Raw genomic sequence first — 12,689 nt, forward strand, 5'->3', positions numbered from 1 at the left:
AATGTGCGTGTTTGGGTAGCCAGCTATAGTTTTGCTTTTTCTCCAATTAGCTAGCTAGTTATTACCTAGTCCCCCCCTCCCAAACGATCACATTATCAGTACCCAAAGCAGTACAATGACCTAGTCATTTAAAATAGGATACCCAAATAATGAATCCAGATTCTGAAATCAGACATTACAAATAAACCATATATTATTTATTTAACGATATGATATTCTTTGAATATTTGCATGCACATGGGAGTTGTGTTGGATAAATGTAATACAATACTAAACGTTATGAACGGGCTGAAAAATCAAAACGCATAAAGGTACACAAAAGGTAACACACATATCTATATAACCCAGCGCGACCGTGTTTGGTAATACGATTGTTGACTTATTCATATATAATTAAGATATATGCTAGTTTGGTTAGGATTGGCAAATATTTTATTTAATGGCAGTTTCTTTTCAAAACCCACAATCTTAACGTCTTCATGCGCTCTCGAGTTTCCCATTGGAATTACAAGAGGATGGTATTTCTTATTGTCGTGGAAATTTCCTGAAAATAGATGAGGACCCAGACGTGGTTAAAAGAGAGATTTATTACAAAAGTAAAAAAGCAAGAGAGTCTCGTATATAACAGGAACTCTGAGGAGAGAGGCCAGTCCGATCTCCTTTACTCCGTTATCACATGTTCACAGTACATTTGGACACACTGAGAAACTGAGGGGGGAGAATGCACTGTAGACAGTGTTCGTCTCACGTGTGTATACGGAGCTTTCCTGTTTTTAGCGGAATCACAATAATCTAGGAAACCTGATCCAGTAGAAATTTCCTTAACATGAATATTATATAAGACAACTGATTTTTTCCTGCATTATTACACTCTGGGTTGGCAAAGAGTTATAGTTGATTAGTGTGTGTCTGCATTGAGGGTTTTAACTCAGAGAAGCACATATGAGGGCAGGGCTGGACTGGGACAAAAAATTGGCCCTGGCATTTTTGGGACTTGTAATTTATGTATGTGGGGTACGACGTAGAAAACTAAATTTTAAATTACTGGTTAAAGTCATTGGATTCAATCTTAGCATTATTATATCACAATCACTTTTATGATTTTTATTGAAATCATCTCTGATATGTATTTTCTGACACATTTTGCTCATGTGCCTCGTTTTCTGGCATTTATAAGGGCCCAGTGACATTGAGAGTGTATAGGGCCCAGAATTTGCTGCAACGATCCTGTCTCTGATAAAACAGCTCAATTCTAATTCTTCAGGTTAAAGGTGCTCCCTCCTTTAAACAGCTATAACATATATTTGTATCTGGCTACAAACAAAGCTGCTTTATGAATTCATGCAACGCAAACATGTCTTAAAAGCATTTGACACTCTTATTCAGTGTGGGCATATCTTTTTACACTTACTGTAGTCATGCTTAAATTGCAAAGCTTTTATTTATCATTTATACATTTTAAAATATTAGCATACACTGTAAAAAGTGGGACTGGGGTTAATTAATGTTTACTAAATAATTAAAAGTTACTAATACATAATAAATAAGGATACATGTAGTTAAAAATCAAATTGAGTCTAATTCAACAAATGTAATGTGTTTATTAATTGTATTTTACACAATTTTGCTTTAATAAAATTAACTGTGACACATTAGGCCTACTTCAAGGATACAGAAAATTGATAGATTTTACTCATTAGGTGGTTGTTGTTTTCAATTAGCTTACACTTCCACCCACTTTTCACTTCATGGACTCCAGACACCACGTTTTGAGCTGCTGTCCCCCAACTTTTTGTACTCCAGCTAAAAACGGTAAGACCTTTTTAAAATATAACATTAATTAATGTTATAGCTCTGCTGTAAGTCAAAGACTTCACTTCATAGTTTTATTTATATCTTAGAAGAATGACATGCTAAAATGGTGGTCAGCTCACATTTTCACTTACTCTAGCAGCCCTGCTAGCCTCTGATAGATAAGACATGGAAGTCTTTGCTAGTTCCCAAACAAACTATCTAGTTTTCTTTAGCTGCTAACACCAGCTGGCTAAAGTTGAGCAGAGTCTGTTTGATAGACTTCATATAAGCTCTCTTTTAGCACTAGCAGGCTAGGAGAGCCATATAGTGTACAGCTATCATTATTATCTGTTTATACTAAGATGAGTATTAAGAAGTGGTGGGCCGTTAACGCCGATAATGGCCGACATTATCGGCGTTAATGGCGTTAACGGCCCACCACTAGTATTAAGTATTACATTTTATTATATATTATAAAGATATTATAATTTTCTCTGTAGCATTGACTGGTTTTGTAAATACCCAAGTAATTTTTTTGCCTTTACACTAATGGTGTTAATAGTGTGGGGTTTGCAGGATGTGGGGTTCCTGTGGGGCTGCAGGATCTGGTAAAACCATACGTGGTGACAGATCTGGTGATCCTGCATTAAACCATACGTGGTGACAGATCTGGTGATCCTGCGTTAAACCATACGTGGTGACAGATCTGGTGATCCTGCGTTAAACCATACGTGGTGACAGATCTGGTGATCCTGCGTTAAACCATACATGGTGACAGATCTGGTGATCCTGCGTTAAACCATACGTGGTGACAGATCTGGTGATCCTGCGTTAAACCATACGTGGTGACAGATCTGGTGATCCTGCGTTAAACCATACGTGGTGACAGATCTGGTGATCCTGCGTTAAACCATACGTGGTGACAGATCTGGTGATCCTGCGTTAAACCATACGTGGTGACAGATCTGGTGATCCTGCGTTAAACCATACGTGGTGACAGATCTGGTGATCCTGCGTTAAACCGTACGTGGTGACAGATCTGGTGATCCTGCGTTAAACCGTACGTGGTGACAGATCTGGTGATCCTGCGTTAAACCATACGTGGTGACAGATCTGGTGATCCTGCGTTAAACCATACGTGGTGACAGATCTGGTGATCCTGCGTTAAACCATACGTGGTGACAGATCTGGTGATCCTGCGTTAAACCATACGTGGTGACAGATCTGGTGATCCTGCGTTAAACCATACGTGGTGACAGATCTGGTGATCCTGCGTTAAACCATACGTGGTGACAGATCTGGTGATCCTGCGTTAAACCATACGTGGTGACAGATCTGGTGATCCTGCGTTAAACCATACGTGGTGACAGATGGTGGTCTTTCCCTGGAGGTCACAATGCCCAGTGGGGCTAAGTGTGTCTCAAGAGGTTACCATAGAAATGGGGTAAAACTGACCATTTGTATTTTGGTTATTGGTGTGTTTACTTGGCTTTTTAAGACTCATTTTGCAGAATGTTTTATAGTGGGAAAGGTGGCATCTTTAGTATAGTCTCTCAGATGAAGGGTTACCTAAGTAGAAGTGGGTCAGCCAGTCACATGATGGCCACTTCTACTTTTAAACATAGGTTCTTGTAGTATTTTACAAATCTGTGAACTGACAGAGCATGTTCTAGCCCTTAACTGCTGTCAAATGTGACATGTTTGTGTACAATTGTGAATGCTGATATGTGTTTGTGTGTGTGTGTTGCAGTTTAAGCTGTTGATGGAACATCTCGATCCTGATGAAGAGGAGGAGGTAGGGGAGAACGCTGCTGCTGTTCGGAACAAAGCCATCTCCGCCCTGCTGGAGGGGACAGGTGGAGCAAAACTACACAACCACCACCAAGCCCAGATGGACGAGTACAACAGTGAGGGGGACGAGAGGACAGCAGGAGTAAGGACACGCACACATTATTTAACTGATGCCAAAAAAAGGACTGATGTTTGTCTTTACACATGATATACTTATGGTGTTCTGGACTGAGGTTTCACATTAGTGTGTTCTGGACAGGTTCTGGACTGAGGTTTCACATTAGTGTGTTCTGGACAGGTTCTGGACTGAGGTTTCACATTAGTGTGTTCTGGACAGGTTCTGAACTGAGGTTTCACATTAGTGTGTTCTGGACATGTTATGGACTGAGGTTTCACATTAGTGTGTTCTGGACAGGTCATGGACTGAGGTTTATCTTTATTGTCACAGCGCAAATAAGAGAGATTTCTCACAGGAGGGTTACTGTGCGCTTGCGCCCCCTGCAGGTGTCTGGGCGTGGGAGGAAGGCGGGGGAGAGTGCGGACGCCGTGCTGGCTAACATGAGCCTGTCTGTGAGCGCTCTGGACATCGTGGCCCTGCACTGCCCACAGTACCGGAACAGACCACAGCTGGGCCGCGTGCTGGAGCGGACGGCTACAGCGTGCGCTGGATGGCTGGGTCTTTCTCCAGCGCCTGGAGCGAAGCTCGTCGCAAGGAGGGACTCAAGCTGGTCCCCTGGGTGGAGACCGTCCGCCTCACCGACATCATCTACAGAAAGATCACGCTGACCACCGCCAACAAACTTAGCCATAAACTGGCTCAGACGCTGAGAGCTCTGTATGCCAGCAAGGACCGGAACCCCAGCTAATCTCACACATGGACATGCACACACACACACACTCTTCACACACAACAGCTTTACCGTCAGCCAAATGTGAACACACACTCACAATTCCTCATCTCCCCATTTGAGACCCTTCTGATCAGTTACACTACAGGCTTGCAGTGCGTGTGTGTGTGTGTGTGTGTGTGTGTGTGTGTTGTCATAACACTCCACTGAGGTGTTTTGAGAAACATTTGTATGGGTGCTGCTCCTCTATTCCTGTATCAAATTTTAACATAAAATATTATTTATATCTTTAAAAGAAATTTAAATATTTACTGAATGGTGAAGAAAATTAGTTTGTTCATGTTTTAAAAAATTCTTTTTTTTCTTTCTTAGTGCCAGATGGCTTTCTATAGCTTGGCTCTTCTCTATGGAGCTGCTATTGATTTTTGTATGATAACAGAGCGTGGCTATAATTTATTGCGAAAGCATGCAGTATAAGGCCATTGGCCAAGCGTTTGCTAGAGCAGCCACCCCAGCTCTGGCTGACCCAGGGGCCTCTGATGGAACACGTACTGCAATACATTTTGTACCTCTCTTTATATTCATGTCTCATTCTTGTGTCGGTCTACATAATAAACATCATAAAAAAAAATAATAAAAGTATGCTAAAACAAACAAAAATGGACAAACAAACAACAAAAGCCCAGACAATGAAGTAATGAAATTCTCTAGATAGATAGATAGATAGATAGATAGATAGATAGATAGATAGATAGATAGATAGATAGATAGATAGATAGAACTTTATTAATCCCAGAGGGAAAGTCGGTTATTACAGCAGCACAGTTACAATGAGAGCAAGAACAATAATTATGGTATCAGAAGTAATGAATATATTATATATATAGAATTAAATAGATTTTGTGACGTTGGGTGCGAGGCGAAGGACGAGACACAAATCCAGCTTCACAGACACAACGACACGTTTTAATGCAGACAGGTATTGCGCAATAGCGCACGCTAAACCAACACATACACACGTAACGTGTAGACTCAAACATTAGACAACGACGAGCACAAGACACTGCGCGAACGCACATTAAATAGACAGACCACATCAACCCCACGTGATGACGAGACGAGCCACAGGTGAGACGGATAATTACAAGACGCACCCGCACCCACGGAGGTACACAGACGCAGACGAATAGACGCAGACAACGTTAACACACGCCCCAAAGGAAGGGTTCGGGGACCGTAGCGTGACAGATTTGAAGATATGAAATAACAGTATGAAAGCAATAGATATCAAAATTACATGAGATTGAAGATGAAATGTGCAAGATAGTGGCATCAGAATTGTGCAGTAAGTACCAGTTATTGATGGGAATTTCATCTCTTTTTAGGGAGCCGGATCTTTTGGCTCAGCTCTTCATAAAGAGTCAGTCAAATGGCTCTTTGTTTTGCCACTTATTTCCAGTGGTAAAGAACAATGTTACCTACATTTTACATGACTATGTACAAAAGAGTGCAAAAAAAGCTCAAAAATAGTGTTGCTGGGGCCAACTGTTTTCATGTTTGCCTTGTAATATCTCACTGATTGCACTCACACATTCAATTGTATCAATAAATTATTTTTATTTAAACACTTCCACTGAAATAACGACTGGCACAGTGGAGAGCTGTTGTACAGTGTGATCACAGTTGGCACGAATGAGCTCCTGTACCGATCTTTGTTGGAGTGGAGCTGGATGAGTCTGTTGCTAAAGGTGCTCCTCTGTCTGACCATCAGTCCCCTGATGCTGCTTCCCCAGCAGACTGCTGCAAAGAAGATAGCACCAGCAACAACAGACTGGTAGAAGATCTCCACCAACTTGCTGCACACATTAAAGGACCTGAGTCGTCTCAGAAAGCATCAGGGTTGGCCTTCCAGTCCAGTTTGTTGTCCAGCAGCACACCCAGGTATTTGTAGGAGTCAACCAGCTCAACGTCCTGACCCATGATGGTGACAGGGCAGATTGTGGGCCTCTTCCTTCTGAAGTCCACCACCATCTCCTTGGTTTTGGTCACATTGATGATCAAGTGGTTCCTTTTACACCACCCAACAAATCTGTCAACAAGGTCTCTGTATTGTCCTTCCTGTTCGTCTTTGATGCACCCAACCACCACTGAGTCGTAAGAAAATTTCCGAAGGTGACAGTGGTCAGACCTGTACTGGACGTCAGTGGTGTACAGGGTGAAAAGGAAGGGGGAGAGCACAGTTCCCTGTGGAGCACCGATGTTGCTGACCAGACGATCAGACTGGCAGGTTCCAGTTCTCACATACTGGGGTCTAGCAGACAGGTAGTCCAGGACCCAGTGGATCATGGGCTTATCCACCATCATCTTATTTCAAAGCCCATTTATTTCAGGTAAGAAGAGTCTGAGGGGTAGTTGGACTGGCGCCAGGGGGAGCGGCCTCCTGACCTGTCATGAGATGATCACAGACTGCTGGACCTGTAGGAGGAGCCAAGACACAAAATGGCAGTGAGATATCAATACCCCAGCTGAACTACACTCTGGTCTACACCAAATTTTTACAAATAAGCTGACAACAGCACTTCCCACCGACATAAAATATGTACAAAACAAGACATGACATACAAGAACTGGAATTTAAAAACCTGAAGTACTAACAAACCTTTTTTTGAGGGTCTCTCTGACTATGACTGTTGGGGAGTGGGACGCCGGTGCTGCTGCTGGGAAAAGTGAATATATAAAACTGTGAATATATACAACATACTCTGGCCAACATATACTGTACAGTATTCCAGCAAATCAATGCACCGGTCAGACTCAAAGCTTTGCAATCCGACAGGCCTACTAGAAAATGATCTTAAATGAAGCTGATGAGCAGAGTGTGGATAAGACAGCAAAGTGAAGCTAAGATTTTCTATGGGCCAGTGTGAAGTGTATTACGAAGTGTGACAGCAGCTGCAGCGTGTGAAGGCAAACTGCTCTACAGACGCTCTACCTGGCTCAGGTTGAGAGGCTGAGACTTGGTGGACGCGGCTCTGTCTCTCAGCGTCGGGCAGGGCTGCTCTGGCAGGGGGCACAACCGAAGTCTTCTTGGACCGCCCGGAGGCCGCGGCGCTCGACTCTATATGGGGATGTGAGACATTGATCAATGGCACGGCAGAGGCCTGTCGACAGAGCCGGAGGGATGGGAGAGGCAGAGCACTTGGGACGAGGACTCACCTGGTGCCCTGCCCTCTCAGGGCAGGGCCTTCGCCGAGGCCATGGCCATGGCCAGCGACTTGGTGACGTTGTCCATAAAGGTGAGCAGGTGCCTGGGGCTGAGCAGGCTGCAGGTGGACGAGTCAGAGTCCCGCACGGTCCCACAGCTGATGTCATCCACCCGCTGGTTCACGCTGCAACTGGGGGGGGGGGGGGGCGTTTAAAAACCACAAGGTGACCAAGCAGAAGGGTGACCGATATGAAGGAACTCATCAAAGGAATTTGCAGCAAACACCGAGCTCAGAGGCTCAGGAGGCGGAGCAACGGAGTTTGCAGGGAGTGCACCTGGTGGGCAGGTTGGCGTCGTCCTCTGTGCCGCTGGAGATGATAATGATGCTGGGCATGTACCAGATAATGATGGGCTGATATGGGTGCGTGGCAGAGGACACACACACACACACACACACACACACACACCCAACAAACAGGGCAAAATGTACTTAATGACAAAACCCTTCAAACATAGCTGAAAAACACAGTTCCGGTGAGTAATTTCTTATCTGAACGCCTGCAGTCATTTTATATGAGCTGTAGGTTTGGGGACACTGGTGCAACACACTACAAGCTTGTGCTGGCAGGCCCACCTGGCTGTGTTGGCCAATCTGGCTGTTGAAGGTGACTGGGAGGTTGGCGTCAGTACTGGCCGCGCCCCCGGCCCCGCCTCCACTGCCGAACAGGCCTCTGCTGCTGTTGAAGCCCGTGCACGTCCGCTTACAGATCTCCATGTTCTGAAAGCAGGACTTTACACTGCAAAGTGAGAGAGAGAGAGAGTGAGACAGACAAAGAGCCCTGCATAATGATCGACAAGCAAACCGTCCTGCGTGTGTCGGAGCTGGAACACAGCAGGACTGTGTGAGACGGAGGGACGGCCCTGTACACACTCACTGTGCACTGTGAGGGAGGTGGGGAAGGTGAGCCATGGTGACAAACGTGTGGCTGAGGGTCTCCATCGGCGTGATTCGGTGCTCTGCGTCCAGCGTCAGCATCTTTTTCAGCAGGTCCATGAACTCACGCCGGTCAGCCTTCTCCACTAGAATGTCTCTGCCTTCTAGACTGGGCATGTTGACCTGCATGGGAGACGAACCGGTAGGTTATATTATGCGCCAGCAGAGGGCGACGATGTGCCTAAGATGCTGTTTCAGCAGCAAAATCGGCGTGCGTTTCTCTGCATTTCTAAGGCGCTGTTGCAACTTACATACACTTATTATGAGAGCACGAACCCTCAAACCCTTGAACTCAGAGCCAAGACCTTCTCTACATGCTCCACCAGCAGCTAGTGCTCTTTGTGCTCTTTGTTGCAGTGATGCAAAGCGTGCGATAAGGTGAACAAGAGCACAACTAACCTGCATCATGTCGTCGAGACAGTTGAAAATATATTTCCTGGTCTCTCTGGACTCGACGCCAAGCTCCACCTCATGCTCCAAAGGCGTCTGGGGAACATAGAAGCAGAAAAAAAATATTCAGGTGTACCGTCAGGTGCCATTACAATTCTCTTATGAAGCGAACACATGGCACACGAAGGATGGGGGACCTTGAGTCTCCACAGATGGTAGCTGGAGCCAGAGCCCCTGTGGAAGTAGCATCCGGTCTTGGTTCCCGCGCTCAGGAGGTTCTCTGGTGGAAGGCCCTGCGTCTGGGAGATGTACCGGATCTGCGGCGACAGCACACAGGAGGTATGATTTTATGGTATGATGGGATGACTTTATTTTACGTTCATATATGGATCCTGAAGACGAGCTAGCAAAGACAACTACTCAAAAAATCCGAACCCTACATGTCACTACGGCCACAAAGCCGTAAGGGCCTCGCATTCCTAAAACACCTTGCACCAGTCAACCCTGTTGTACTGGGAACTTCACCTGGACCCAGCTTAGAATTCCACTGTCATAAAACCAGAGATTTTCTTCCACTGCAAGACAATATTTCTAGCACTACTGTAAACAGCTCTTATTAGATTACCAATTACAGCCAGAAAACACATCTCAGATCTAAAGAGCCCAAAGATCACATTTGAGTTCATTGTTTTGTTGGTTCCCCAAAAATCATTCATAGTCTCTTCCTTGCCAGTCATCAGGGACCAGCTAACAAGCTGCATAGTTTAAGGGTGTCCATCACCGTTAGCAACACCACTCTTCTCCCAAACAAGATTTACATCTTTATTACACAGCGAGGAAGTTCTGGAAAGGAGGTGGGAAAGCAGACTCTGAATCAGCGCTGTTCTTTGATGCTTCGTGAATAAGGACAGCGTGAGAAAGGCGAGGTTCGGGTCCGAGGCCCGTGGGCTGACCTGATCATATTCAGATGCTCCAGGATACAGGGGCCAGCCCAGGAAGAGCTCGGCGATGACACAGCCCAGGGACCACATATCAATGGCCTCGCAGAAAGGGAGACCCAGGATGATCTCGGGCGATCTGGACCAAAAACACAAAAACGTCCATCATAACGTCTAGCATGATACTCTAGTTTGTTGTGATTCAAAGGTACTCACTTTAACACAGAGTGATGAATTAATTAGTGAAAATGTAAAAGCTTTAAGCTTTAAATTGGTAGCGCAATACTGGCCTGTGCATTACCCATCTACTACAGTAGAGTAACCTGAGTGGAGCCAAGTTCACCAACACACTGGCACTACATACTGATGTGTTGTTCTCCACTACGTAAATACAGAACAACACTGCCATGGTGTAACTACAATGGAGCAGTACACTTACCCTATACTGATATTACCAAAGCCCGAAGCATAAAACCAACCAAAAATAACATCTTTATATGTGCTGAGAGCATCTTAACTTCTCAGGCACTGAATATATTAGGATATTCATTGGTGTTTGGATAAATTACACACATACATGATCCAGTTAAAAATACATCACTTATAAATCAAACGGCAATCAAACGTGTTGCAGTTCATCGTAAGGCTTATCACGATTTTACTGAATAGCCGTGTCACCACAGCCGTCCGCAACGGGCAGTTCAACTCTCAAGCACACTCGAGAGGAACCAATTCCCGCTACCATGCGTCTGTTTCCAACGCCCCTCAGGCTGCATCACTCACCGGTAGTATCTGGTCTGTAGGTAGGAGGAGCACACGGCGTCGGAGACGTGGGTGGCAGAGCCGAAGTCGATAACCTTAATGCGGTACGGCTGCCTGACGGGGTCCACCAGCATGATGTTGTCGGGCTTGAGGTCGGTGTGGATCAGGCCCAGACTCTTTAGCTTCAAGAGCGCGGTGGCCAGCTGCTGTAACATGGGCCGGATGTACTTCAGCGGCAGCGGGCTGAACTCGCTGTGCTTCAGGAAGTCGTACAGGCTCTGCCCCAGCATCTCAAAGACCAGGCATATGTGGTTCCTGTGCTGGAAGCACTCGTACCAGCGCACAATGTTGAACTCGTCTGCGTTCTCCGTGCTCAGACAGCTCAGGATGCTCATCTGAGCAGATGGGGGAAGATGGGACAGGCGTTAATTCACGTGGGCACAGCGTTCAAGGGCTAATATGTTACGTAACTTCAATAACATCAACCCATTTACTGCATGGCTCCCTTCAGACATTTACTTTTGCTATATTTGACAGATGCTCTTTTACAAAGGGAAATTACCCCTGATTACAAACTGCACAGTCTTAGTCAATATCAGCCTATTACATCTTATTAGAGCAGGAACAAAGCAACATCAGAATCAGGGCTACAACTGATTCTCAAAACCTCAGTTAAATCAGGCACAATTTTCCCACCTCGATCTGGCCCTGGCGGGCAAAGTAAGGGTGATCTTTTAAGATCTTGATGGCGACTGTTTCATTGGTGCCGAGCTTCCAGCACTTGGCCACCTGGCCAAAAGCCCCACAGCCCAGGAACTCCAGCACCTCGTATCTGTTGGAGACAGAGCAGAGGACCTCGTGCTGCTCTAGATGGTAGTCGATGGTGGTGGAAGCCTCGCCCCAGGCCATGCGGTTGGAAAGCCCAGGGGCGGAGGGCTCCTCCAGGGTCAGCACACTGTCGCTGCTGTCTTCCTCTCTGTTCTTCCTCTTGAGTCCACCGCGCTTCCGGTAGGCGTTGCCACTCTGCGAGGCCAACGCTACGTCTACACCCTGCCGGCTAGGAGAAGATGAAGAGGAGGACGAAGACCACAAAGAGGAGGATGAAGGCCACCAAGAGGAGGACGAAGACCACGAAGGTCTTGAGATGCTGCTGGTGATGTTGGCAGCACAGAACCCAGTTTGCCTGTGTTCGGCTCCAGAGGAGGGAGAGACCACGGCAGCTGAGTTATAGTTAGGGTTGAATGTTGAATCCGCGGGAGAGGGCGCCCCCGTATGGTCAGGGCACTGCAGGTAGTAGCTGCTCTCACCCGCCTGACCGCTCACATCCCGGGATAAAACTTGGAGCTGGGAGGTCAAACCTTTAGATGATAACCTTCTCCTCTTAGGCTGACCTCGACCGGCCATTTTTGTCAAATCTACTTCGTTTCGACAGGTACTTTACAAAAAAATCCAATTAGGGGTTATATATAACTTTAAAACTAAAACACTGGTAGATAACGGTTAAACGAACAATCTGAAATCGTATTTAGCTCGTATGGTAAGCTAACTTTATAACAATCTTTCCGAAGAAATATCTGTAGAATACAAGACGGAATTCATTGGGAATCAAACATAAATATTGTTGTGTTTCTGACAACGCGTAATATAAACGCGGTTTCCAGGAAATATCCTTTACAATTCTACGGATTCTTCGTGACGGTAACACGCACCACAACGCGCTTTGTAGCGCTGCTTTATTAGCATATAGGATCAAATATAAGGTCGTAATGTTTGAGTTCAAAACAATACACAAAACAACAGCAATGTTGTAAATGTGCGTGTTTGGGTAGCCAGCTATAGTTTTGCTTTTTCTCCAATTAGCTAGCTAGTTATTACCTAGTCCCCCCCTCCCAAACGATCACTTTATCAGTACCCAAAGCAGTACAATGACCTAGTCATTTAAAATAGGATACCCAAATAATGAATCC

At 45.5% G+C, this 12,689-nt stretch overlaps 1 protein-coding gene and 1 pseudogene across 4 annotated transcripts; one reads left to right on the forward strand and one right to left on the reverse strand.

Annotated features, from left to right (window-relative positions):
• Positions 1–3,006: 3,006 nt before the first annotated feature.
• Positions 3,007–5,017, forward strand: LOC143510120 (nipped-B-like protein A; annotated as a pseudogene). Its single transcript, XR_013129912.1, has 2 exons — positions 3,007–3,727; positions 4,090–5,017. The product of XR_013129912.1 is annotated as a nipped-B-like protein A (transcript).
• Positions 5,018–6,045: 1,028 nt separating this feature from the next.
• Positions 6,046–12,613, reverse strand: LOC143510121 (homeodomain-interacting protein kinase 2-like). 3 transcript variants are annotated; one of them, XM_076999149.1, is made up of 11 exons: positions 11,419–12,613; positions 10,744–11,117; positions 9,976–10,099; positions 9,220–9,339; positions 9,032–9,118; positions 8,574–8,755; positions 8,273–8,435; positions 7,974–8,050; positions 7,426–7,822; positions 7,093–7,150; positions 6,046–6,908 (listed from the first exon to the last, which is right to left on the reverse strand). In XM_076999149.1, the coding sequence occupies exons 1-9, from the start codon at positions 12,124–12,126 to the stop codon at positions 7,666–7,668; spliced, it is 1,992 nt and encodes a 663-aa protein (XP_076855264.1). In that variant the 5' UTR covers positions 12,127–12,613; the 3' UTR covers positions 6,046–6,908; positions 7,093–7,150; positions 7,426–7,665. The 3 variants fall into 3 exon arrangements, with proteins under 3 accessions (XP_076855264.1, XP_076855263.1, XP_076855262.1); XM_076999148.1 differs by having other exon boundaries at positions 7,093–7,147; positions 7,426–7,828; XM_076999147.1 differs by having other exon boundaries at positions 7,426–7,828.
• Between the last annotated feature and the right edge of the window lie 76 nt (positions 12,614–12,689).

This window comes from Brachyhypopomus gauderio, chromosome 3 (genome assembly GCF_052324685.1).
Source record: "Brachyhypopomus gauderio isolate BG-103 chromosome 3, BGAUD_0.2, whole genome shotgun sequence".
NCBI lineage: Eukaryota > Metazoa > Chordata > Actinopteri > Gymnotiformes > Hypopomidae > Brachyhypopomus > Brachyhypopomus gauderio.

Excerpts from the sequence above, each read along its gene's own strand:
- LOC143510121 (XM_076999148.1), bottom strand. The coding sequence starts at position 12,126 with ATGGCCGGTCGAGGTCAGCCTAAGAGGAGAAGGTTATCATCTAAAGGT. Across the intron at positions 9,340-9,975 it reads GAGCATCTGAATATGATCAG|ATCCGGTACATCTCCCAGAC; the intron begins GTCAGCCCACGG and ends CTGTCGCCGCAG. Across the intron at positions 7,829-7,973 it reads GACGCCAACCTGCCCACCAG|TTGCAGCGTGAACCAGCGGG; the intron begins GTGCACTCCCTG and ends CCCCCCCCCCAG.